The sequence below is a fragment of the Hippocampus guttulatus genome, chromosome 3 (assembly GCF_054856545.1).
Source record: "Hippocampus guttulatus isolate MCC_2025c chromosome 3, RoL_Hgut_1.0, whole genome shotgun sequence".
Lineage (NCBI taxonomy): Eukaryota > Metazoa > Chordata > Actinopteri > Syngnathiformes > Syngnathidae > Hippocampus > Hippocampus guttulatus.
Genome location: NC_141263.1, coordinates 28,260,924 through 28,286,694, shown reverse-complemented (window position 1 = coordinate 28,286,694; position 25,771 = coordinate 28,260,924). Strand labels below are relative to the sequence as shown.

General features: G+C 45.9%; 1 protein-coding gene across 1 annotated transcript in view; it reads right to left on the bottom strand.

Annotated features, from left to right (window-relative positions):
• Nucleotides 1-25,771, bottom strand: part of LOC147208110 (neural-cadherin) — a 174,243-nt gene that overhangs the window by 42,084 nt on the left and 106,388 nt on the right. Inside the window, exons 19-27 of the mRNA XM_086107945.1 lie at nt 25,286-25,750; nt 24,090-24,281; nt 21,886-22,077; nt 20,993-21,436; nt 20,372-20,702; nt 19,009-19,102; nt 14,359-14,543; nt 6,323-6,561; nt 5,160-5,437 (exon numbers count right to left, since the gene is read on the bottom strand). Of these exons, the coding sequence (XP_085964071.1) occupies nt 5,160-5,437; nt 6,323-6,561; nt 14,359-14,543; nt 19,009-19,102; nt 20,372-20,702; nt 20,993-21,436; nt 21,886-22,077; nt 24,090-24,281; nt 25,286-25,750 (2,420 nt within the window). The remainder of the gene's footprint in view (nt 1-5,159; nt 5,438-6,322; nt 6,562-14,358; nt 14,544-19,008; nt 19,103-20,371; nt 20,703-20,992; nt 21,437-21,885; nt 22,078-24,089; nt 24,282-25,285; nt 25,751-25,771) is intronic.

Sequence of the window (25,771 nt, the reverse complement as noted above, 5' to 3'; positions counted from 1 at the left end):
GGCTAAAGGATGCCCGTCTTTTTGTTTGATTTTATTCTTTAAATACTTCCATCACGGTCGATGTAGTGGGCACCCCTGGTCTAGCACCACATGTGGTGCTGCAACAAGTAACAACCCTACTTGGATGGGAAAGTTGTCCTACTCGTGTCATGAAATGGAAGGCGGCAGTAGTGAAGTTTGAAAAACAACAACAACAACAACAAACAAAAAAAACAACCCGTCGTAATGCAGGCATTCTATGAGTGCGCTGAATTGTTGTACGAGTGAGAACAAAGGGCGCGCCAAGGTGGAGATCCCGAATACGGACGAAAGGCTTCAACAGCTTTCCATGAATTGTCTTGCTACTTCCAATTCTTGTTTTGTTGTCAAATGTATTCGAGATGTGTCTCCTCGAGAGCATTTTTGAAATCAAATCTCCTCATTAGCACGACGCGTTGCTGGCAGCCTCATTTGGAATTGTGTCTGGGTGGCCTCGGGCGTCTGTTCCAGCATTTCAAATTGCCGTTTGATTGGTCGCTCGGTAGCCAAGTCAAATTTGGCGTCTCGTTTTACACGAGCAGCGCTCACAAGTTGGCTTGCAAAATATCCGGGAATATTCAAGGTTGGAAACTTTCAATGGGAATTATGGCAAGAAAACAGATTTGGACAATTGCAGAGGCAACTGATTGTTGTTGTTGTTGTTTTTTGTTTTTAATGCTTTTTTTTTTTTCTTTAATTCCTTCCTGGCTGTCATGCCGACTGCTTTTCTTGAAATATCGGTCTGAGGTGTGGGCCAAAGAAGAAACGATTAACTTTTGCTTTGGACCTGGCGAGCATCCAGGAAGACGTAACCCGACAAAAATGAGGTTGACACTCCCGCTATAAAAGTCTTTTGTTTTTGATTTTTGATTTTTTTTTTGGGGGGGGTGGGGGGCGGTTACATTTGTATCCGGCTCGGCCTTTCGCACAGAGTGCGTGTACTTTTGCCACCTTTGCGGCAAGAACTCAAAGCAGAGTCTCTGGCACGAAGACAAGAGGACACATTTAGCGCTATAGCGACGCGGTGGCACGCCTCCACGCGTGTCTAGTGGAGCGCGCGAAGGCCTCTTTGAAACCAATTAAAGCCGACAGAAGATGCCAACTCTTCTCCGCACGCTTCTCAAGCGCCGCGATGAAATAAGGAGCTCTCCAACTCGCGTACATTGTTGACGTCCAGCGGCGAGCCCGCGATTAACAATTCACTTCCAAGTTGTCGTCTTGGGGATGGAAAAAAAAAAAAAAAAAAACAGGAAAGAGAAAAGCGAGGAGAAGATGAAATGTTTATTTTGAAGATTTGCCGCCGCCGAGTATTTGCGTCGTCTTCTGACGGATAAAGCGGCTCATTAGTTGTATGCGTAAGGCTTGGCTATAGAAGTATCCAAATGTGATGCAACAGTTGTGGAGGCGCCCGGGGCGTCAAATTTCAAGAGAAGTCAAAAACAAATCGAGCAAAACCCCCAACATGCAACACAATCTGTGCTGCGATGCTGGTTGATTTCGATTATCAACGTTCCGTGTTGTTTCTGAGAAGTGGAGGGTAAAGAAAGCCCTCCGGAGTGGTCATTGCAATGAGGATGGCTCAAATGCTAACATCCGGCAAAAGACTCAACTGAGAAGAGAAAAAAAATATCGTGAATGAGCAGGACAACTAATTGTTGGAATGGTTTCAATCGGTTGAGGAACGGCGAAGGAGGAGTTACGCCTGCGTTTCTCAAAATGGGGGAATTTGCTTTCATTTGCTCATTTTAGTGGGGAGAATGCAGAGGTCGGAAAAGGGCGCAATCGTTGGAATTTCCTCCCCCAGAAATGTTCAGATGTCTTGAAGTGAAATAGTTGGAGGTTGGAATGCATGGAATCGGTAGAGAGCTCAACGCAACTCAAGTGTACTTCGAGAGCGCTTGAAAACAAACGTCGCTGTATACAAAAAAAAACCCATACAAGGAGCAAAAAGAATTCTTCCACCAAAACGCTCCACCTAAAACGCAAGTCTCATGCTGAGTTCAAAGCCAAAGACTAAAAAGGAGGAGTTTTCGAGATGGGCAGCAAGGGGGCGGCAACGTCTCCCCTCGGAGCCTCCGCTTAGTTTTCGCCACGTCTCACGGTGTCTGGTCCGCAGACCTCAGGCAGCGGGCAGGGGGGGCAGGAGCTCCGAGAGCTAAGGTGGGGCCAGGCCATTTCAGGATTGGAAAACAAATCATCGAATCTTCCAAAAAGAACTCTCAAATGGAGCCAGTGAAGGCATCATGCCAGAGGAGGAGCTATGTGCTTGGACATGCATAGAAAGTAACATTTTATTCCACCCTTTTGCAGTCTCTGCCCTATCTGCCCCCCCCCACACACACACATAAATAAATCAATCAACCAATCAATAATTCTGGCCGAGATCCCAGAAAGGGTTCATACAGTCAGACCTCGGTTTTCGAACGTCTCTGTTCTCGACCAAATTGGTTTTCGACCAGGAAATTTGAGATTTTCACGCCTCGGATTACGACTGAAAACCGGTTTTCGACCAAACTGAGCAAAACCGAATACGCCACTTGACACCTCTTGGCTTCCTTACACAAGGAAGTGACGCTTGCTCGTGTAGCGTTCATTGTGAGCAGACGTGTTTGTTGTGATTTATGCAAATCTGACTGTTTTGATGTTATTTCTGCATCGTGTATTAGCCCCTAATCAAATAGTTTCGGATTTCGAACAAATGGCTTTTTGAACAGCCTTCTGCAACGGATTATGGTCGAAACCCGAGGTATGACTGTAGTTGCTTACGTGCGGCTTTTGAAAACCAATAAATGCTTACATTTGGAAACCTCTGCGATTGCCACACGTTTTGTTTCGAACTGACGAAGGCAAAAGTTGTTTGGCACTCACAGGAAAAATGAATTGATCGTGTTTCGATCTCTATGGTTGGAAGTTACGTGGGCATCAAACACAAGAGGGATTTTTTTTTTTTTATAATACAACAGCATCAAAGTGGCACAAGAAAACAAAGAAAATATGTGACAAGAATTTCATGGAACCCAGTCGTAAATATAGGTCACCCGGAGTTTGCGGACAATGTTTCTCCCCTCGCAAGCCGCCTGCGATGATGGCGAACAATTAGCAGCGGATCACCTGCAGCGTCAGGCGGGCACATGACGGCGGCAGGGGAATCCTCCGGAAGCAGGGATGCCATTCAATACCAGGCAGGGGGCTGTGCACTAAATTACCATCGGGGAGTCCTAAATGCGAATAAATATCCAATTGTTGCCGATCCGTGTTTTTAATCCCCCCCGCCCCCCGCGGAGTCATTTGCATTTTCCTGCTTTGACATGAGAGACAGAGAAAAGCGCTTTTGGGGAGCTGGTCTCTTGCGGGTGTTGGCATCTCATCAAGCAGGTAATGTACACAAAGAAATGATTGCGACGCAGGTGGCTCATCGGAATTCGATGGGCTGATGCCAGAGTCAGCAGGGGGCGCTAAAGCGTGTAGAAATTGAGTGGCAACGATCCCGCTTTGTTTTTAGATTATTGGCGCGATTTTATTTGAGCGCATTGAGTTTCCTTCGTAATATTACTATTATTTGAAGAACAAAAAATATATAGATCTTTGTAGGGGTTAAAAATGACAACAAAAATATATTAATTAATATTAATATATTAATTAATTAATTAATATATATTAATTTTTTATTTTTTTCAGGTTAGGGTTATGGTTTCCCCTGGTTTTTGTCAGTGTTTTCTAAAGATTTTTGGGGGGGTATGGAGGTGGGTGTAAAAAGAAATTCTAGGGAGTTGAGCGCTACGGTGCAACACGCACCAACATCACGACAATGAAAAAGAACACTTGGTTGGGACCACCGCACTGTGCTGAAAAAAGTTCAAGGATGTCATCGGTGAATCGAGTGACGCGACTTCCATCAAATTAACGATGCCTTGATGACAACAACAACAACAACAAAAATTATACAACGCCCAATCATCTTACATACTTAGTGGCATGATCCTTTGTTATTAAAAAATCCTGTGTTTCCATGAAGCAGGGTGTTCCGACATGACCTGCTCGGCTGAGAGCTACATGCTGCTTCACCAAGGGTCACAACCCGGTCTGATGGGCCTCCCCCGCTTGTTTTGATGGACTCCATTACCGATCAGCCCCCTCCCATCACATGTTGACATGCTCGCCGTGGCCTTCGAGTCGCTGCTGTTTTTAGTTTTACATTCAATAAATAATAAGCCGGGGGAGAGGGCCGGTCTAATTCCAGACAAATGTGGCCACCGTTCGGGACTTGATGACACCTTATGAATTATTGATATGCCGGCGGCGTACGAGGCGAGCAAATTTCTGCGACAAAAAGGCGCGGTGGCGAGCGCTAGCCACAGGGGATCCTCTTTTGGGATTGTAATTACACTGACATTTGTGACTCACTAATGCATCAAGTAAATGCAGTCTGCACAAGGATGACAATACAAGTAAAGTGCTGTTTCATAAGCTCAGAGCTTGCTGTGTGTGTGTGGGGGGGGGGGGGGGGGGAATAAAAAAACAGAAGACAAGAAATATTCCAGTGAGTGCCAAATAAACATACTCCGATGCACGTTAAGGACATATTGTACAGTATGCGCAAAATGTACCGTGATGTCTCTTTTTGCCAGTTAGTCATCCTTGAACAATAGAAATGAACTCACGTGTTAGAAATTATCAACTGATTAAAAGATAAAAAGAATATATGTTTCTGAACACTGTCAGGCGTAATGTGCATCGTAACAATAATTGGGATTGTGCCTCTATTAAAAGCCACCTTACACAATAGAAACAACCACGACAATTACAAATAATCCACAAAGACAAAAAAATAAACTAAAATAAAGTTGACAACATGCTTCAAGTCACATGGACACGAATCGCGTGTGGCATACACAGTGACGAGTGTGATTGCTCTTCTTTGGCACCGCCATGCAGGATTGAAATGAGATTCCAAGTCAAATCAGTACATTTCAGGCTCGGTCAATGAACGCTATAAGAACTGAGGCGATCCGACGCCCACTTGCTCAAGCGCAACCACGCAACGTACGCTTCGTCCGATGACCGCTCTCGCCAGATTTTTCTGACAATCGTCGCCTCGCTCGATAGCGGTAAATCGCGATTTGAAAGAATCCACAACTGACCTGTAGCCATGCTGGGTGTCCACGCACGCGCCCCCGTTGAAGCACGGGTTCCTGGGGTAAGCGTCGCAGGGCTGATGCACCTGCTGGCGGCCGGGACAGACGCAGACGGCGGCCGCCTCCACCGTGACGGACACCAAAGTCACGGGGCCGCAGTCCACCACCGCGGGCGCGTCCCGGACGTCCGCCGAGCCGGCGCAGCCGCCCGTTCCTCCGCACGGCGACTGCGGGCACTCGTCCACGCGCACCTGGTAGACCCGCACCTGGAGGAAGGACTGAAGCTGCAAGGAAGCAGAAAGGGCGGAGGCTATGGGTTTCCTGCGTGCTCAAAGGAGCGTGTGAAGACATTTTTAGATATTGAAACCAGTCTTACGCTGGTGTTCGGGTTTCGCACCGCTTCAATGTACGGTCTTCAATGACGGTTCATGGTTTCCTTTCAGGATTTCATAGCACGGTTTGAAAACCAGCTTTAGGTTTTCAAGCCAGTGTTTCAGTCGCAAAGTAGGGTTTCAAGTCAGAGTTTCAGTTTCCGAGTCGGGTTTTAAGTCTGGGTGAAGGCTTCATGTCGGTGTGATAGTACATGAAGGGCTAACGGTGATCTGAAGGCTGTCGTGTCCGTCTGTTTGTTCCGTTTTCAGCCCCAGCTGGAGTGAAGGGCGTTTCCCTGCGGCAGGCGCACGCGTTCAAGCCTGCCATGTATTGAAGGACTGCCAAGTTGCCGCGTCTCTTGTCGGATTATTGACCTTGCTCGCTGTTGTGCTTCAAGTGTTGTATTCGAGACCTCTCCATCGCTTTCTTTTTTTGTCATAGAACCTTCCAAGTATTTTCATTAATCCTTTGTATCGATCTCGATCTTTGGTTTCGCGTTATTGGGCTTATGATATTTTGTTTGCGTATTCTCAGTGTTCTCTTATATTTTGCCTTTGCAAGCGCTCTTTGTTTTATGCATTGTTTTTTTTCCTGGCTCCTTGTGAGCAGCGATTTCAGTTTGCACGTTTCTGTAAGAAATATTTTTGTTCTCGCACTTTGAGCCTGCATTTCTGGAATCCAAAACAACATTCGGTTCGGTTCAGAACCTGACTAATGCGGTGCTAGCTTTGCAGTTTGCATTATCTAAAACTATTCTTCTCAGATTTTTTTTTCAATTCAAGTCCCAGCCAACCGACCTTCTGTTTGTGTGCCGCCAGGTATCCGTGCATCTTCTCGGGCCGCAAGAAGGTGGCGGCGGCGCCGCCGGCGCGCACGGCAAAGCGCACGTCCAGCATGCGGCCGGGGACGTCGCTCAGGCCGAAGACGTTGACGTCGGACGGCGACACCGACAACATCTCGGACAGGAAGTCGGACAGCAGCTCGTATCGGCTGCGCTGCTTGCCCCTCGGCTCCATGAATTCCTTGGCCGTCATGTCTGCCGCAAGATGACAACAACAAAAGAATCACATTAAAAAGTCGGGAAGTTATAAAGGCCTGATTTTCAAGGAGGAACAAAGGACAAAAAAAACCATACATGTTTAAAAAAAAATGCTCCATTTAATTATGACAAGTGGTTGCAAACAGTAAATCCTTTAAGTCCGCTTAAAAAAAAAAACTCCATCTGCATTTTGTTACGAGTGACAAAATGTAAATTCATCACAACATTTTTTTTTCTGAGTAAGTGCGATTAAAGCCATAGAGTCATATTTTAAGTAGATTTAAAAAATTTGAACGATTCTACGAAGAAAGAATTTTGCGCCTCTTACGGAAAAGGGCGATATTCTCAAAAGCGATTTCACTTGTCTTTTTTTTTTTAATAAAAAAAAAAAAAAAAAACTCATGCATTTAGACATATTCATCTTTTTAAGGGCGATTGGCTGGCTACCGGTTCAGGGTGTCCCCCACCTACTGCCCGAAGACGGCTGGGATAGGCTCCAGCAACCCCCCGCGACCCTAGTGAGGAAAAAGCGGTTTGGAAAATGGATGGATGGATATATTGTAATCCATGGCTCAAATCTTTTTCCAAAAGGGTGCAATTAATACGATTTTCACATTTGGGCGAGGTCTACGAGAGATATTTGAATGGAACTTCATTTTGGTCTCACGGTATTTTCCCTTTCGTTCTTGAAAAGGTGTCTTGACTCTGTCAACTCAAATGAAAAAAGAACAAGACAAAAAGGGCCGCAATCGCTCTCTTGCCAGAGCACCGAGTGCACCGCTGTTGATGTAAAGTGATTTCGGAAAACATTTGCATTTAATACGACCAAAGCTGTCGGGATGAACGACTGAAAAAGGCTTCTTGTTGTTTGGAATGGTTGTGTGTGCGTGCGTTTGTGCGCGCGCGTGCCTGTGAGAATATGCAAATGTTCCAGTTAAAGGTGATTACACTCCGGACAATTTAGCAGCTTCATTTCCAATCGCGAGCGCGGAGAGCAGTCAGCTCATGTTTTATTCACCGCCGCGGCGCCGCAGCGAGTCGTCGTTACGGTTTGAAATTGGGGTTTGAAGTCGGCGCTGGGAAATGGCCAAGTCGGGCTCCGGAAGAGGCTTGGAAATCGCCGCTGCGGCTTACTTACCTTTCCTCAGTAGCCTTTTAGGTCTGGACTCGGAATTTGGGTTTCAAGCCAGCGTTCGGGCTCCAAGTTGCCATTTCAAGCTGGTGCTGCGCTTTCCAAGTGGAGAAGGTCCTTCGGTCATTCAAAGTAGGGACTCAAGAGAACTGAAGATTTGAAACCAGTGTGACATCGATTTCAGAAGCGCTTCAAGTGAGGGTTATGAATTCGGGTTCCGAGCCACTCTTAGGGTTTGAGAGTAAGTGGTTGACATGAGGCTGACGTTTTTCAAGACGGGGCTTCAAAGTAGCCTTTCAAGATAGACTTCAGATTTCAATCCAGTGTTACAGTTTCAAAGTCGCGCGTTAAGTCAGGAATGTTATTTCAAGCCGGGGAAAGGAATTCAAAGTAGGGTTTGAAGGCAAGCTTAACGTACGAAAGCCAGTTTTACGGTTTTAAAATCGGGTTCTTCGTTCAAGTCGGGTTACGGTTTCGAAGTACGGTTTTAGGACAATGTTATGGTTTGAAGACCGTGTAAAAGTGAGACACGCTTGGGATTTCACGCCAGTGTTCCACTTTTAAGTCAGGCTCAAGGTTGAATTTTAGGGTTTCAAGGTCACGTGTGAAGATGTTCCAGTTATGAAGGCACATGTCACGTTTGTTGTTTTTGGTTTCGGTCAAGCACGCCGACGGCCAGCAAACGCTTCGAAAGGAAGCAAAATTACTTTTTAAAAGAGAACCGAGAGCCACTGAGGGTCGAGACTACATTTGAAAGAAAAACAACGGCAAGAGGCCTAATTTGATTGTTAGCCCGTCATGACAGCTAATTACACGCCGCGCCATACTTGTTGTCTCGGACTGATTGACGGGCTACACGGGAGGCTTTCATCATCGTGCGTGTTGAAATTGTCTTAAGTGAAGCGCATCTGTACACAAACATGGCACGCCGCTGTTTTATTTATGAAAAAAATGAATGGAATGGAACAATACATCAGCGTAAAGGACGGCACCCCCCCACTGAGAGAAAAACAAGGATATCAGAGAAAAGCCACGCATCAAAGACACTTCCTCAGCTGGGAGCGATGCGGCAAGCTTTAGTCGCGTGCGTGCGCGCGCACACGCCGCTGAGAGTCCTCAACAAGTCAGAGAGAAGTGGAGTGTAAAATTCAAGGGAGCGCTTCATCCTCCATTCATCATCTGCCAGTCCCGGCTGTCTTTTTTCATCCGCTGCGTTTGGCAAAGTACAAACAAAAACATGCCCAAGGCGGACAAAAGTATTGGGACACGAAGGACCATTTTGAGGAAAAAAAAAATGTCGGTAGAGTTTGATTTTTATGCCGATTCAAACTAAAATCGGCATGCTGATTGCAAAAGTGCAGTGAGAAAAGCCCAATTGCGCTGATTGACTGGAGTAAGAAGAGCTGATTACGATTGGACTCAGCTCTGTGGCAACTCGCTTGTGCATTCATCATTGACACGAGCAGCGAGAGGTGTGCGCAGCTGCCAAGAGGTCACCACTGTCAATATCGGACACTTTTTAATTTCTGCTTTGCCGCTTTTCCTTTTATTGACATCTAAATACCTTTCGTTCATATGTTTTAACAAGACCGGGATCATATCGATCGACTGACATGACAGAGAAAGACCGTGGTCAGCTTTGGCTTCTGCAGCCAGAAATTTGTTGAAAAGCAGCTGTCAGACTTACATGAGCAAAACTTGTGTTCCAAGTGTCATGAGGCCATGGCAGCTTTTAAGGGATGGATGGACGCTGGAAGATGATGGGGAAACGTTTTGTTTGTGTTGCCAGTTACTTTAGAGGCACTCCCATTTGTCAACATCCATCCATCCACGTATTTGTCCGTCCACCGTCCACCCGTTGACGCATCTATCCATCATTCAAAAGTGTTTCCATTCATTCACCTGCGAATGAGGCCATCCATCCATGCAGACACCCGACATACACACCGACCCATCCGTCCATTTGTCCATCTATCCAGACAACCGAACACATCATCCATCCGTTTATCAATCCGACTGGCCCTCCAACAATCAATTAATCTGATAATCCAACAATCATCCATTCATTTGTCAAGTAATCTGTTTCATCATCCATCCATCTTTCCGTGCATCTTGCCAGCTCTCTGTCATTCCATGATCTATCCACCCTTCCATCCATGTAAACCGAGAGCTATTCAGGCAGGATCTTAAAAAGGAGGTCAGACGAGCACCGAGTGAACGTCGGAGGCAAACGTCAGCTCTCATCCATCCATCCGGGCGGAGGAGGACGGACGAGGGCCGACAGGGAGACGGTCGGGAGTAAAGTGGGCTGCGGGGGAAAGCCTGGTAAGTTGTAACATTCTATGACAGCCTCTGCACCTGGCGCACATCCGAACACACTGCTGCTCTCTCCTCCCTGCAGGCTGTCTGCCTCCATCTGAATACATTATCCGGCACACACACACACACGCGCACGCGCACGCGCACACGCACACGCACACAAATGCAATTTAAGTAGCATCTGCGGCAGAGGACTTTTTCTCAAGAGGTTTTTGAAGGCTCCAGAGGTTTTTAAAGATACATTGAAAGAGTTTCAAAGTACTCTGAGAAACAACAACGCTGCAAGTTAACGGCTGCTCAAGTCGATTGGACCGGCAAGGCAACAAAAAGCATCAAGACTGATTGAAGAGTCCAATCAAGGGGAAAGAAGAGCCATGGACTCCATACTGGTGCCGGTGGTGCAAAATCTTCACAAGGATGTTAGCAAAATATCCACGAGATTACAATGGCTGATTTTTCAAGGTAAAACAAGTTCAATGATTACATTGGAAAAAATAAAAAATAAATCAAAGGCGGCTTGAAACCAAAATCGTCTACTTCCAAGTAAGGCTTTTTGAAACTTTTTATGGGTCGATTCACGAGAGACGTGTCTGCAAAATCTGAGGTTGCCAAGAGAAGCTGGTTCCAGGGGCGAATTTTTCGAAACAATTAACAATCAACAGCAAATTTTAATCAGTGATGGCTTTAAATCTACCGAAATGGATTTTTGACATTGATTTCCCCCCCCCCCCCAATTTTTTTTGTTTTGGGGATTTTTTTTCCCATTTTGGATCATTGTTCTGGGAGGCAAAAACTGTGGTTAAGCGTTTAAAAGATGACTAGACATGAACCTTCCAATAGCCGTTTCAAACCAAAACCTGTGTCTTTTTGTATCTCAAGAAGCCATTTCTTGAGCTGCTTTGATGAAAAATGCCGATGAAACGAGGCTCCGGGAAAGAAAAAAAAAATCATGACAGGTGAAATTTCAAGGTGAAATCTTTAGAAGGCACTTAGCAATACACCCTCAAAAAGCAGTTTCAAACTAAAATGGTTGAATGCGGATTCTTGAGAGTCTTTTGCGGCTCTACTCATAACAGACATGGCCATGACATTTGGTTGTTCTCATTGGGTCCAGAATTTTCAAAAAAGTTGGCAGCAAAATTTTTAGGACCAGCCTTTTAAAGGACACAGAGATAATATACCTTTAGAAACATGTTGCATGAAAACAAAAATGTGATAATTCTCGTTTATTTTCAGCAATGGCTTAATGAAACTTTTTTGCGCATCTTTTCATGATAGAAATTGTGACCAAATTTCATGCTGTTAAGTTAAGGTTTTCAGAGGTTGATTTTGGAGACTTTTTGCATGTCTGTTCATGGTAGAAATCGCGACCAAATTCCATTTTGTTAAGTGAAAGCTCGCAGAGGCTGATTTTTGCGACTTTTTGTGGGTCTATTCGTGGTCGGAATTTTTACCAAATTTCAGGGTGGTAACTGAGAGTGATGATTTTTCCCCAAGAAACAACAAAAAAATGGTCGTCTGTAAAATTTCTCGGCCATATCTAAAAATGCTGCTCCAAATGTTTCCTTCAAACCAAATTGGTGGACTTGTGGTTGCTTTTCAGGACTTGAGACTTCTTTTTGTGGCTATACTCCTGACAGACATGCCAGACGAAATTCATGTTCCTGAAGGAAAGTGGCTCCCGGGGGCTGAATTTTCCCAAGCTAAGCTACGGCTGAAAGAACTTTATCCTTCAGGACGGAGAGAAGGGCAGAGTCAAAGCAGAAGCGATTAAAGGAGCGCAGACGATATTTTCCCAATTTCCTGGCAGTATCGATCCTCGCTCGCCTCGCCAGGCGGGGGAGAAATATTTCGGCAATCTCTCACTTGACCGTGTTGCCTTTTAAAGGTCGAACCCCTCGAGAGGGGCTCTTCATCAAGCGGGGGTCTTGCGTGGGGGAGCTTTTGTGGACATTCAAGGACTTTCCGCCTTTTTCAAGATAGTGAGTGAGGCAGCGGCGGGCGGCGGCTGTTGTGCGTTGATGTCGGCGCTTTGTATTCATCTCACAGCGGCGATTCAAGTCGCGCGCGGTTATTGCTTTCTGCATTGGTTCCCGGGAATGGGATTTCGGAAAGTCAAGTCACTCTGCTCCAACCGGGATATTCTCTGAAGTCTCCAGCACGCTGACGGCCAATCGATGAGAGCGCTTCTTATTACGCGGCTCGGCCACGCTTACGCACGCTCACCTTCACATGATCTCACAGTCGGATTTTCTTATTCCGTCGACGGAGGCTCAAAATATAAGATCTTATGGATTTTTTTTGTTTTGTTTTACAGAACACGCCAGCCAATTTTACCGCCGCTAACGAGACAGATGATGTACAGTCGCCTTGCTTTTTTTTTTTTATGCAGTGACTCCGTGAGCAAATTCAGGCAACTTGTTCACTGTCGGACATTTTCAAAGCAATGTTCTCCATATTGCCAGCTGGAGAGCAATCGGACTCATCTTTTGGTTTATTGTGTTCTGTATCAGCAACAAACCGACTAAGAGGAATAGAAGACTTTCTTCTTTCAGACCAGGGAAAAAATGTTTTGAGCTTTTACCGTTATCAGTAATCAGCAGTCAAAGAGGGGTCGGGTTCATTAGGGGGGGGACAGTTTTTCCAACCAAAACACGGAGAAAACAATTTTATTTTATTTATTTATTTATTTGCTTTTGCGACACCTCCATAAACGATTAAATCAGTCTCATTATCAGGCTTCCGCAAAGCTTACTGATGAGCTGATCATTTTAATCAGGCGTGTTGCACGAGAGAGACAGCAACAATAGGCCGGATAGGGGCTCTCGAGTCCCGCTTGTTTGTGTCATACATAAGCAAACTCCTTTTAGGTGTCAGATGCCGAACTCGCCCGACTTGTGTGTCGACAAGCCGAGAATCGGTCCCTCATCTTCATCTTCAACTCAAAGGCTGTGCTGATCTCAAATCCCGAGTGATAAATTCAATAATGTCCATTTTACATGCTGTACTTTGAATACGTGAAAAAACATCAAATGAAATGACCATTTCATTTCATTTTTGGGGGGGGTTCACGTAGCTGTGAAAGCAGGCATGGCAGCAGTCATGTAAAGAAGGTGTCATGCGAATATTTCCATTTCCTTTGCAGCCCAACTGAGCAATGTTTCCAGCGGCCGCTGCGCGTCACGTTCATCTACCCGCTTCTTGCTTTGGCAAGACAAATCCTTTTATGTGCAACGACGAAGCAGCACACTCCTTCCTTCCTCCTGCACCTCCAAAGCGCCCATCTCTCTTTGGAAGGTTCTATTTCAATATCTGAGAGATGGTAAAAGCCCCTCAGCCGTGTCCTATTTCTCGCAGGCAAATGTAAAGTGGCGGAGACGGCGGAAGCTGCCGCCTATAGCAGCTAACTGCGCTCGACGCAAGTGTGGCTCTGTGTGTCTTGCCCGAGAGCCAACATGAAAAATGATCATCATTCTTCATGCTCAGCACTAAGTGTCTAATCGGGACACACTAATCAACTAACTGGACAGACTTTTCTTCTTTTTTTGGGGGGGGGGGGTTGCGGGGGGCACTTTTGATGATTTTTTATCATTAATGTAAATTTTGTTTTGTGCAGTCATTGACAGAATGGATCTAATTATCCAATTGATATCAAGGTTATTAAAGAAACGAGCGCAATCAACTAAAATGAAACATTTTGGGAAACGAAACAAAATGAAAATGACAGTGCTTTAAAAAGACTGAAAAGGAACTGAAACTACCTCTAATGTGCATGCAACCAACTAACACTAAAGAACTACAGACATGCTACAGTCAGTTGAGCAGTGCAATTTACTCCGTTACATAATATTTATTGCAACCTTTTTTTTGTTAATCTTGCAACAAATACTCCATATATACAGGAGATACATATGTACTATACGCAAACACACACACACACACACACACACACACACACACACACACACACACACACACACTGATGAATTGATATTTTTTTTGTCTACATTTCAACATTTATATATTTTAATTGTAATCCTAATATAGTTTAATATTTGTAAATGTATACTGTATATATTTTATATCGCAAGTTTTTACATTTTTAATAGATTTCTATATTTATACACTTTATTGATGTGCAAATTTTGATATATTTTGAACTTTCTATAGTAATCGAATAGTTTTATATCTTCAAATTTGTAATCTTACGTTATAATTATTTGTATGTATTTTGTTGTTTCTATCATACAAACTATTATATTTTTTCCAGATTTTTTTTAATGTATCTTCAACAATTTTTTTAAAAGTAATTGACAGATATTTCTCGCGGTCATGGGTCTTACCTGCAAGGCGGAGCGACGCCAAGTTCTGCACGGCGTCCTCGGGCAGCTCTCGTACATGCACCGTAACCGCGGAGACGACGTCGGGCCACACGCCGTCCGAAACGCGCACGAGGAACCGATAGTCGCCCGACGGGGCCTTCTCCTTGATGATCACAAAGCCCGTGCGCTTGTTCAAGACGAAGTAGCTGTCCCAAAAAATAAAAGATAACAATTTTCGAATCATTCACAACAAATTTGATATGGTTTCAACTACTGGACGACAATTAAGTCTTGAGGAAGCTCAGTTCATTGTTTTCCTGTTTTTTTTTTTTGTGGGCTTTTGTGCAAGAATTACTCCCCCAGAAATGCCTTCACCAGTGTCATGTTAAAGGTAAGCTAGAAAAAAAAACTTTTCGCTCAGCATTGGCGCCACGTTGCACGAATATCGTGCGCGAACGTGGCGCTTTGGGCAAAGCGTGACCTTCTCCCTCCGCCCCGAACAACTCCCAAGTCCTCCAGACACTTTGGGGGGGAGCCAGCGTGAAGCAATTAGGGCTCGATTGTCTGGCTCCGTCTCACCCGGGGAACGTCTCTAGGGGGCGCCGCGGGTCAGAGCGTCACTCGTCCAATTACGGGACGGATGCTCCCGCTCATAAATTAAAATGGCCGCTGCCTGCAGCCGAGCGGCGTGATGGGAAATGTTGAGACAAGGTCGACAAAAAGCCATCGGGGGGTGGGGAGTGGGGGGTGCTTGACGTGCTGCCCCCATGTTGACCGAGGAAAACTCGTGAGCTTGCCGTGCGTCTCTTTTAGGATGCCCTTTCATCAATTAAAGCACATCTTGCACGCGTGCGTATGTGCGTGCGTGCGTGCGTGTGTGTGTGTGTGCACTCTTAATTAAAGTAATCAACTGCATGTGTGTGCTCACGAAGATATATATATATATATATATATATCATATATATATATATATATATATATATATATATATATAGAGCGGCCCGGTAGTCCAGTGGTTAGCACGTCGGCTTCACAGCGCAGAGGTACCGGGTTCAATTCCAGCTCCGGCCTCCCTGTGTGGAGTTTGCATGTTCTCCCCGGGCCTGCGTGGGTTTTCTCCGGGTGCTCCGGTTTCCTCCCACATTCCAAAAACATGCATGGCAGGCTGATTGGACGCTCTAAATTGTCCCTGTGTGTGGTTGTTCGTCTCTGTGTGCCCTGCGATTGGCTGGCAACTGATTCAGGGTGTCCCCGCCTACTGCCCAAAGACGGCTGGGATAGGCTCCAGCACCCCCCGCGACCCTAGTGAGGATCAAGCGGTTCGGAAAATGGATGGATGGATGGATATATATATATATATATATATATAAGAGGCAGATTTATCAAACGCAGTCAAGTTGGCAAGAATAAGGCTGCTAACAGCGCACTTCTCACTTCTTCATCGCGCCCTATTTTGAAACCCAGTCACAGCACTTTCTGTCTGATGCTAACTTTATGACAGCAAAGATGATCGCTACTTTTGATTTTAAATTATTTGGTGACATTCTCCGTAACGAGGGTGTAGGCAGTCAGCGCGATATATTGAATACAATGGTGAACAAAAATTGCCAATTACGACATAAAATAGCGGCCCGAGCAGTGTGTACCGTGGCAAGGGCCCGCGGGAATTTAACAAAAGGCCCAGATGACTCGCTCCCTGTTATGAATTTTGTATTTTTGCCATCGGCCTGCATCTTGCGGCCTCATTCGGAGTTGAAATCCGGCGCTTCAGGAAAAAGCGCAACAGTGCCAGCTATCAACTGCCCATAAGCATGGTCGGAACGCAAACAAATAAATACATCAATAAAAATCAGCATAAATCCAACGTAACAAAGTTACCGATGTAGATAGAGATGAAAATTTTATTTTCCTTCCCCAACGTCGACATTGGAGTGTACTCTTCCGCGGCAGCTTCATGATCATCGTCGTGGCGAGTAAACGTTACGATGTTTGTCGAAGAATTTTGCGTTCTTTGTTGACGTTGCGCTCTCTTGTTTTATGATGTATTTTGAAATTGTGGAAGTATTGTTGGAAAAGTGTGTTGAAAGACATTAAAAAAAAAAAAAGGGCCATAAATGCCATCGGAAGCAGCCGGAGGTGAATTCTTTTCACACTGAGGTCACTTATTATCGATGCAATTAGTTCATTCATTCATTATGATTGAAAAAACAAATTAAATCAACTGGTGTAATGAGGTCAATTATTTTTCAATGTGCTTATTCATAATTTTCATTCCAACATTCATTTGATTGTTTTTATGCAATGACATTTTCAAATTCTCATTTTTGTGTGTATTTTTGATGACATTTGCTGTCCTGCGTGCGCGTGCCAATGAACGGCCCGCACAAACTTTTCCTGTCATCTCGCGGCGACGACTACAAATAAAAGCGGAGCGAGTGAGGCGTTGACGAGGCGTTAACGAGGCTTTCAAGTACAACCTCCCCCCCCTGCTGCCGATGGTGCTGCCGCAACCTTCCTTTCGGAGGATAAAACTGAAAAAGGGATGAAAACACTCCATCGCGCGCTTTTACGATGTCTTTTATGCTCCGTTTTAGTGTTGACTCCATTTCCCGCCGTGAATCAACGTCCCCCGCGGGACAATGATCGACGCCTCCGTCAGTAAGGCGCCGCGGCGGGAGGCTGACAAACAAGCCCGGGCCGCCTTTTCTGTCTTCCCGTACAGGTAATTAGTTGGCTTGATTAGGGAGGAGTCTCGTCATCACTGGCGGTGGTGGACACTCATCACGTACATTTGCTGAAAGATTGCGCTTCGGTGGGTCCCCAAGTGGAGAGAGGGCGTGCCTAGGCTGTATTTTGAAGGTGGCACATGGTTGAATTAAAAACAAAAAATGTTATCGAAAACAAAAAGGCGATGGTGCAGTGCTTTTTCTCAGGTGTTATGGGGAATGGGTGCGCCATCTCTTTCGGCATGGACGAGGAGCAGCAGGAATGACAACATTTGTCAAAAAGTTGCTGTTGAAAATTTCGTGTCATTCATTCATTCATTTTCCGAACCGCTTAATTCTCACGAGGGTCGCGGGGGATGCTGGAGCCTATCCCAGCCGTCTTCGGGCAGTAGGCGGGGGACACCCCGAACCGGTTGCCAGCCAATCGCAGGGCACACAGAGACGAACAACCATGCGCACTCACACTCACGCCTCGGGACAATTTAGCGTGTTCAATCAGCCTGCCATGCACGTTTTTGGAACGTGGGAGGAAACCGGAGCACCCGGAGAAAACCCACGCAGGCCCGGGGAGAACATGCAAACTCCACACAGGGAGGCCGGAGCTGGAATCGAACCCGGTACCTCTGCGCTGTGAAGTCGACGTGCTAACCACTGGACTACCGGGCCGCCTAATTTCGTGTCATTTTGACATTTTTTTTATCAGTGCGCACAGAAGAGTGAGAGTGCACCATCTTTGTTCGGTGGTTGTGTGGCTTCAAAGGTTTGGGAAAAGCTTGTCGATGGCAAATGAATGAGAAAATGCCAGTCTCAGATTTGAGGGTTTGTTTTTTTTTTGGTCAGGGGGCGTGGACTACGAAAGGTGGGGCGCATCTTTAAGAGCCGCTTACAAGAGTACGGCACACGCCAAATGTTTGCTCTAATCCGGCAGTGAATTTAATCAGCGGAGAAAAAAAATCGCCTGAGTTTCCCGCGTTGGCTTAGTTGCGGTGAGTGACGGATGTGCGAATAATGCAAAGATGGAGGCCAGGCCTGTGAAGCAGATGTTGGCGGCGCGCACATCAATCGCGGCCGGGGGCGCTAATGAATGCGCACCTTATGGATCGCCGGTGATTCGGCCAAAGAAAGTGGAAGCCTTATTCGCTTGTCAGCTTCAATATCAGCAATTTCACTGATTGATCAGGTATGCGTTATCGCTGCATGCTGCGTTTACACTCCAGGGGACCAACATTTTGAACACCCCTCATTTACCACATTTCAAGTCTACACACCACTGATTTGCAATCGTTGATGTTTAAACACCTCTGCTGTAGCATATTTCATGTGGCTAATCTAAGATAACTCTGGCTTGACACCCTGACCATGTCTGCAATCCCTAATTGGAAACCTTAAACCTCGTTTGAAACCCTAACCTGGACTTGAAACCGTAAGTTTTGTTTCAAACCCTAACTGGGCTTTAAGCGCTAATTTGAAACTCAAAGCCTCATTTGAAACCCTAGTTCCGGTTGAAACTCTAACTTGACACCCTAATCCTTGATTGGAAACCGTAATTTGGTTTTACAATGCTAACGCTGTCTTGAAATCTCAACTGGCAAGATGGACGTGTACCGATACCAGCCTTATTTCAAGGCATCGGGTACTTGTGGAGCCTGCCGGTATCGGCCAAAGATACTTCGGAAAAAAAAACTTTAAAGAAGAAATTGGCATCATTCAGTCCTCCTCGGCAGCATCTGGCAAAATCTGACACATTGGCGAATCATCATCCGTGTCGGAAAGAAATGCCTTGTTCACAGTTTTTGCTCATTGTGTTAAATGAAGTTGTATCCATTAAAATTTCGAGAGGGATTGGTTTTCAGTATCGTGAGTACACAAAGAGAGAAGAGAGACGTTTTCTCCGGTGCTATTTCCATCTGCAAAGATTGTGAGAAAAGACGTGAGAAGAACTTACGTGGGTACGTGGCCCTCAAAGACGTACGTCTTGTTATCCCAGTCGTCCGGGTCGGGTGCGTACACCCTTCCCAGCACGGTGGTGGGCATGCGCCCTGGAAAAACAATTCAACAAAATAAATATTAAAGAATGACACTCTCTCTCCCTCTGTATGCCAACTTGAAAACTTCTTTTGAAAGCCAAACCCTTGTTTAAAACTTTGCTTTGAAGCCCTAATTTGGAAGCCCTTTTGAAAGCATAAAATTTGCTTGAAACTCCAACCATTTCTTAAAAATTTGAGAAAATCGTGCTTGTAGGATGTGAAACAGAACGTACATGTTTGTGTCTTTGTTGGGGGTTTTTTTCGGGTGCAGACGCCTACACCGCAGGCCAAAATCCCGCCCCCATGCGAGAGACTTGAAGGTAGCCATCCAACAGGAGGACTTGAGGGGACGACGGCGGCGTCTGAAGCGCGGCTCAAAGGCCTTCTCGCCACTACGAATTTGCCGATTCAGACCGCGGCCAGATCGGCCCGACGGCGCGATGCGGGCGGCGGAACAATAAACGGCCGAGCCGCGCGTCCAATTGAGCGCGCCGCGGGAAACCTGCCGGCTGATGGACGATCACGAGGACCATGAAAATGTTGACGATAATGATCGGAGAAGGGAAACGCAATCAAAACGCAGCCATTGCCTTTCATTGCCGTATCGTGACGGGAGTTTAATTAGTGGGCAGAGGACGCGGCTTCGTGGATTACAGCTGTGCTGGGAGGACAAAAGTAGAGAGACGCCATCGTTCTGCCGCCGAATCGCCACGTCCCTGCCGAGTGAACTCAAAGGTCTGTCAAAAACTTGACGCAGCACGCAAAAGAGACTTGTCAAATCCAAGACTTCCAACGAACTCGAACTCAGTACCAATAGCGTCTGCTCAGGAGTTCATGATTAATAAATCATTAAGAATTGTCAGAAACTTTCAAATGTTTTTTTTTAAATTGATTAATAATAATTTATCATTTAAAAAAATCTTTATTTTAACTAGTTTTTTTAAAATATAGATGTTGACACTTTTTTTGAATGAAAAAAATTTGGGGCTCAACCAATATGGATTTTTTTTGAGACCACCATCAATTTTTGTATTTGGTAGAGTCAAATCTGATAACCGATTAATCGGCCAATTCATTGACAAAAAAAAAAAAAAGAATCAAATAAAATGTTATCTCTTCATGCTGACAGCAATGAAGGGTTGGAATTTTGTCTGAATACTTTGTCCTTAGTATTTTTTTTCTGACAAAACTTGCTAAAATTATGGACTGTTATGTCATGCAAATGCTAAATTGCAAACCGCCTCTTCCGGGCACGTTCCACTCCGATGAAAAGGCGCTGACCTCTGTACGTGTTGATGAAGATGGTCTTCTCTCCGCCAACGTGCGGATGGTCGTTGTAGTCGCCGATGGTGACCGTCAGCGTGCCGGTCACCGTTTTGGCAGGACGGCCACTGTCGCTCATGACCACGGGGATCAGGAACTCCTTCTGACGCTCGCGGTCGAACGTCCGCAGCGCCGTCAGCGTGGCCGTTCCGTTCAGGTTGTCCTTCAGGTAGAAGTCGTTGCCGTGGCGATAGTCAGCGGGGACAGCGAAATGGAAAGGCGCGCCGTTCTCCAAGGAGTCTCGATCCACAGCCCGGAGCAACGTGGATGTCTGGTTCATGTTTACAACCTGAACCCCACCAAAAAGTCATCAGATGTATATTCATTTGGGATCTATTTTGTGATCCTATCTTTAGTTAAACTTGCTTGGACGGGATGTGTGTGTACTTCCAGTCACACATGCTTAAACAGGATAGAGATGCAATTTCGGTCCAAAATGGAAAAATGGGAAGCATGTACCTTCAGTTATATGTGCTTAAACAATGGGTGTGTGTGTGTGTGTGTGTATACCTTCAGTCATACATGCACAGACGGCTGCGTTGGATGCATTTTGACAGTTTCTCCAGTAGGCAATCCTACCTGAGGCCCAGGAAGGTTCTCAAAGACCACCGGCGCGTACACGGCTTCAAACTGCGGCCCGTTATCGTTGACGTCCAGGAGGGGGAGTTCCACGGTGGCACTACCCGACAAGGCGGGCACCCCGTGATCTGTGGCGATGACCACCAGGTGGTGCTGGGCCACCTTCTCCCGGTCCAGAGGTCGGGCCACCGTCAGGACGCCCGATTGGTCCACGGCGAAGAGCCCGTCCGGGTCCGAGTCCCGAGAAAGGCTGTAGACCAGCTGGCGGTTCTGACCCGAGTCCGAGTCGCTGGCCAGCAGGTGGGCCACGCTGGTCCCCACGGCGACGTCCTCTGACAGGGGGCCCAGAGACAGGAAGTGAGGGATGAAAACCGGGGCGTGGTCGTTGTAGTCGTCCACCTCGACCGCGCAGTGAAGCAGGCTGGAAAAATCCAAGTCTTCAACCTGGAATGACAACAGCGGTCGTCACATTCGACGACGTTATACGTCACATTCGTGCCACAGATTGCTGAGCAACTTCGTCACTTTTTCAAAGAAACTTTCAAGACAGCCAAAAATCTGTCTTGAGACATTGACCGTGTCTTGAAACGCATCCTCAAAACCTCTTAACCCAAGCTTGAGACCATCATTTAGAACCTTACCCCTGTCTTGAAACCCTATTTTGGAATCCCATAGCTGGCATGAAACGCTACTTTGAAACCCCAAGTCTAACTCAAAAACCGAACCTTAAGCCATGAACCAGTTTTAGAACCTTAACTTGGCAACCCAACTTTCCTGAAAATCTTAACCTGACAGCCCAATTCTGGCTTGAAATGCAAATTTTAACACATAACCCAGGCTTAAGACCCTTATTTGAAACCTTACAAAATAAAAAAGACTGAAGGCACCAGTACCTTGATGGTGAGGTTGAACCTCTGCTCGCTGTGTCTCTCGTAGTCGAGTCGTTTTTTGAGTCGGAGGCTTCCCCGCTGCTCCACTTTGTTGCTGACCATGTAGAACTTTTGCTCCTGGTCCCCAGCCACCACGCTGAAAGTCAGCTGGCCGTTTTCTCCCGTGTCTCGGTCCTCGCCCCTCAGCTCCAGGACCTCGGGACACACAAGTCCTTGCAGTGACACACTTGGATGAGGCTTACTTGAAACCCAAGACCTACCTGGAGACCGTCACCCCGTCTTGAAATCCCAATTCAGGCTTGAAAGACAAATGTGGAAAACCTAAACCCTAGCTTCAAACCCTTCTTTGAAACCCAATCCCGATCTTTTAAACCCTGGGCTTGAAACCCTAACGCTGTCTTGAAAGCTCCATTTGAAATCCTAACACTTGTTCAAAAGCAGGCTTGAAATTCTTCTTTAAAACCTAATCCTTGAAATGAAACTCTTCACTCTTGTTTAAAACCATGAGACAGGGTTGAAAAGGCAGTTTGATACCAACTTTGAGCCGTAACCCTTTCCGAAAGCCATACAACAGGCCTCTAATCCGAGGCAATGAACCCTAATTTCAAACCCCAACTGTGTCTTGAAACTCAAACTCGAAACCTCAATCCCTTTTGAAAACACAAATCCAGGTTTCAAGCTGGAGTTTGAAACCCTAACTGTTGCTTCAAACCTTAATTGGAAACTCCAAATCAATTTAAAACCCTAATTAGATCCCTGTACTGGAAAGCCTCACACTGTCTGATAGCCATCCCTACTGTGACGCTGGTGACAAAATGTTTTGGATTTGAATGGGAGAAATGGATCAAACATTTGAACAAGATTCACAAAGTCATCGATACGCAAAGTTTGACTTTTAATGATTGGCGGAGAACTGAATGCTCCCAAAGTGATTTTTTTGTGGTTTTTTTTTTTAAAATGCAGGCATTGTATTATGATTTTTTTTTTTTTTTTTACACTGAAGTCAACGGAGTTTGTGCAGCACCCACTACAGAATTGAATACAGCACATTTCCATCTTCGTATTTTGGTCACGTTCCGAGCTGCATCCCGCAACTATTCCGGACGGAAGGTTTGGATCTGACTTGTGTACAGTTTGGTGCTTGTTCATCCGTCTTGAACTTCCCTCCCGCCTCCCCATCGCAGAGTCAACAACTCAAAGCAAACGCTTAAAGGGAATATAAAAGCAGCAGTGCTTTTTTTGGGCTCCTGAGCCAGGAAGAAGAACATTATTTTGGATGAAAAATCCCCCCCCCCCCCCCACATCAGTTTTTGGATTACATTTTTAATGTCAGAAAACGTCAAGTAAAGTTTGACTTTGTAGAGTTTTTGTTTAGATGCATACTCATCAAAATAAAAGTGCACTCAAGGGTGAGGAGACGACGCCCAGTTGCAACGTTTAGCGTAGGATTGAATACAAAAAGTAAGCCGGTTGACTAATATTAGTATTTTAAGGTACATTTTAGTCTGATTGAGAAATTCATGAAATGATCATTTCAGCAAATATTGGGTTTCATCTGATTAGATTTTCAACCTGACATACTTGAGGAGAGAATGAGTCAAGAATCAATCCGTGCAATCAATCAATTATAAGTCATTGTTACAAAAAATAAAAAATAATGTACTCATCAATGAGCATGCATATCTCAAATTAAAATGGTTTGCATTTGAAAAATTAGAATGCTAACATGCGAAAAGGTGCAACGCAAGCATGCAGTCAGAAAGTTAGCAACCAGAGAACACAAAGGGGGGGGGGGGGGGGGGGGGGGGCACAGTGTTGGATCTGGAAAAAAAAAACACCTCCACAGTAGATAGCGACATAGAAAAACCAACCAACAGATCTGAAAAGCTTGCACATGTGGAACGAATGTGGGAGGTTGCAGCGTTATGCTAGCCGCCTGATTGCAATGCTGGTGAGACGAGTCGATTTAATGGTAGTCCAGATATTGCAGAGACAGACCTCGATGGATTTTATATTGTGCCTTTAGAGTCAGATAAGATTTCAAAAGGCTCTCGAGACTGGACAACATGCAAACAGGCTCACAGTTGATAAGCTAACAAAAAGGAACTTCAAGACATCAAATTGCTTGCGAGAGCGCGTAAAATGCTAACATGGTGGCATTTGCTATGGCAAGTTTGAAATGAATTGACAAATTCCCGCTGGCTTACCTCCGCGTTGGGCTCCGCGTTTTCCGAGATCCTGGCCAGGCAAGCGTGTTCGACGAACCGGGGCGCGTGGTCATTGACGTCGGAGATCTGAACGGTCGCCGTGGCCGTTCCCACCATGCCGCCTCCGTCCCTGGCCTCAACCACCAGGACGTAGGACTCCACCTGCTCCCGGTCCAGGCCATCCAAGGCCACCTACGTCAGTGATTTCAAATAGGTATGGCAATTGACGCTCAATTTAGGTCGCTTTAATGACAAAGCGATATAATTCGGTCTGAATTCATTGAAGTTTATAGTTCAAACGAGCAATTGGAAACAAAAGCTGAAAAAACATTGCGTCGGACATTTTAAAGTGACATCTGCCAATAGAAAAATGGAAATCGGAATTGTACTTTTTTAAAACAGCACAATTTCCAGTAACTAGCATAGCCAGCCTGAAAGAAAAGCGTCAACTTCGATTGTCTTTGTGCGATTGTATTTCTGTTGGCTGCGATGCTTCCAGTGTGCGTAACAGTCGCAGATGTTAGAATTATTTTTTTTTTTTTCCAATTAGATTTCATTTTTGAATACACCTCACAGGTGGGCTGCAAAAATGCCAGTATTTCATTTTTTCCCCCCTGTGATTGCGAGCAAATCTTATTGCAGCCAACTTCGACGAGCAAACCTTATTCGCAGCGATCTGCACCAAGTGCGAATGTTATTGGGCCCCCCCCCCTGCAAGTAGTAAAATTGCCTCTAGATGCCACGCGATGGCATCGAAGCAATACTTGATATTAATACTGTTATTCAACTCACTTCAACCTAGTTCCTTGGCACCATGGGGCCACAAGGTGGCACCAAAGACATTTTATTTGTGGTGTTTTCCACTTTGCATTTTTACAGTTAAGGCCTTGAGAGATTTAAAGTGAACAAAGGCACTTTTTAAACACATTGGAAACTTGCTTGAGTGGAAAAAAAATGCACCTCAAAAATGTACATGAATAAAAAAAAGACCATCATCTCTTGCTTTTCATATTTAAAGTCTTGATTCAGCCCTCCTGCACGCTGTGCGCAAATTCAAACTACCTGAACACTCAACTCGGTGTAAATGCAAATCCGTGACAAAATACGATTTGCTTCAACGCATCGTTTGCATACTTTTTCTTCAATGGATGCTTGGTGGGTTTGTCGGCGGACGAAACAATGAAAACAAAACAAACCGTGATGGTGCCGGTTGCCGGGTTGATGGCAAACATCTCGGAGAAGGCGGGAACGGTCCCCGTCGCGTCCAAGCCGCCCAAGATCCGGTAGGACAGGACGGCGTTCTGGCCCACGGCCGCGTCGTCCAGGTCGGTGGCCGTCATCTCCATCACCGACGTGCCGGCCGGCGAGTTCTCGGCCACGTCGCCGTGGCAGCTGGGCGCGCAGGTGAAGACGGGCGCGTTGTCGTTGATGTCCCACACGTTGATGATGACGTCGGTGAACCCCGTCAGGCCTTCGCCGCCCTCGTCCGTGGCCAGCACCACAAAACGCCACACGGCGCGCTCCTCGCGGTTCAGCGTGCGCTGGGCGTAGATCTTGCCCGTCACCTCGTCGATGATGAACTCGCTCTCGGCGCCCTGGCCGTGCAGGGAGTAGCGAAGAGCCTCCTGGTCGGCGTCCTTGTCCGGGTCCGACGCTGTCACCTGCCGGAAGAGGTCACACTC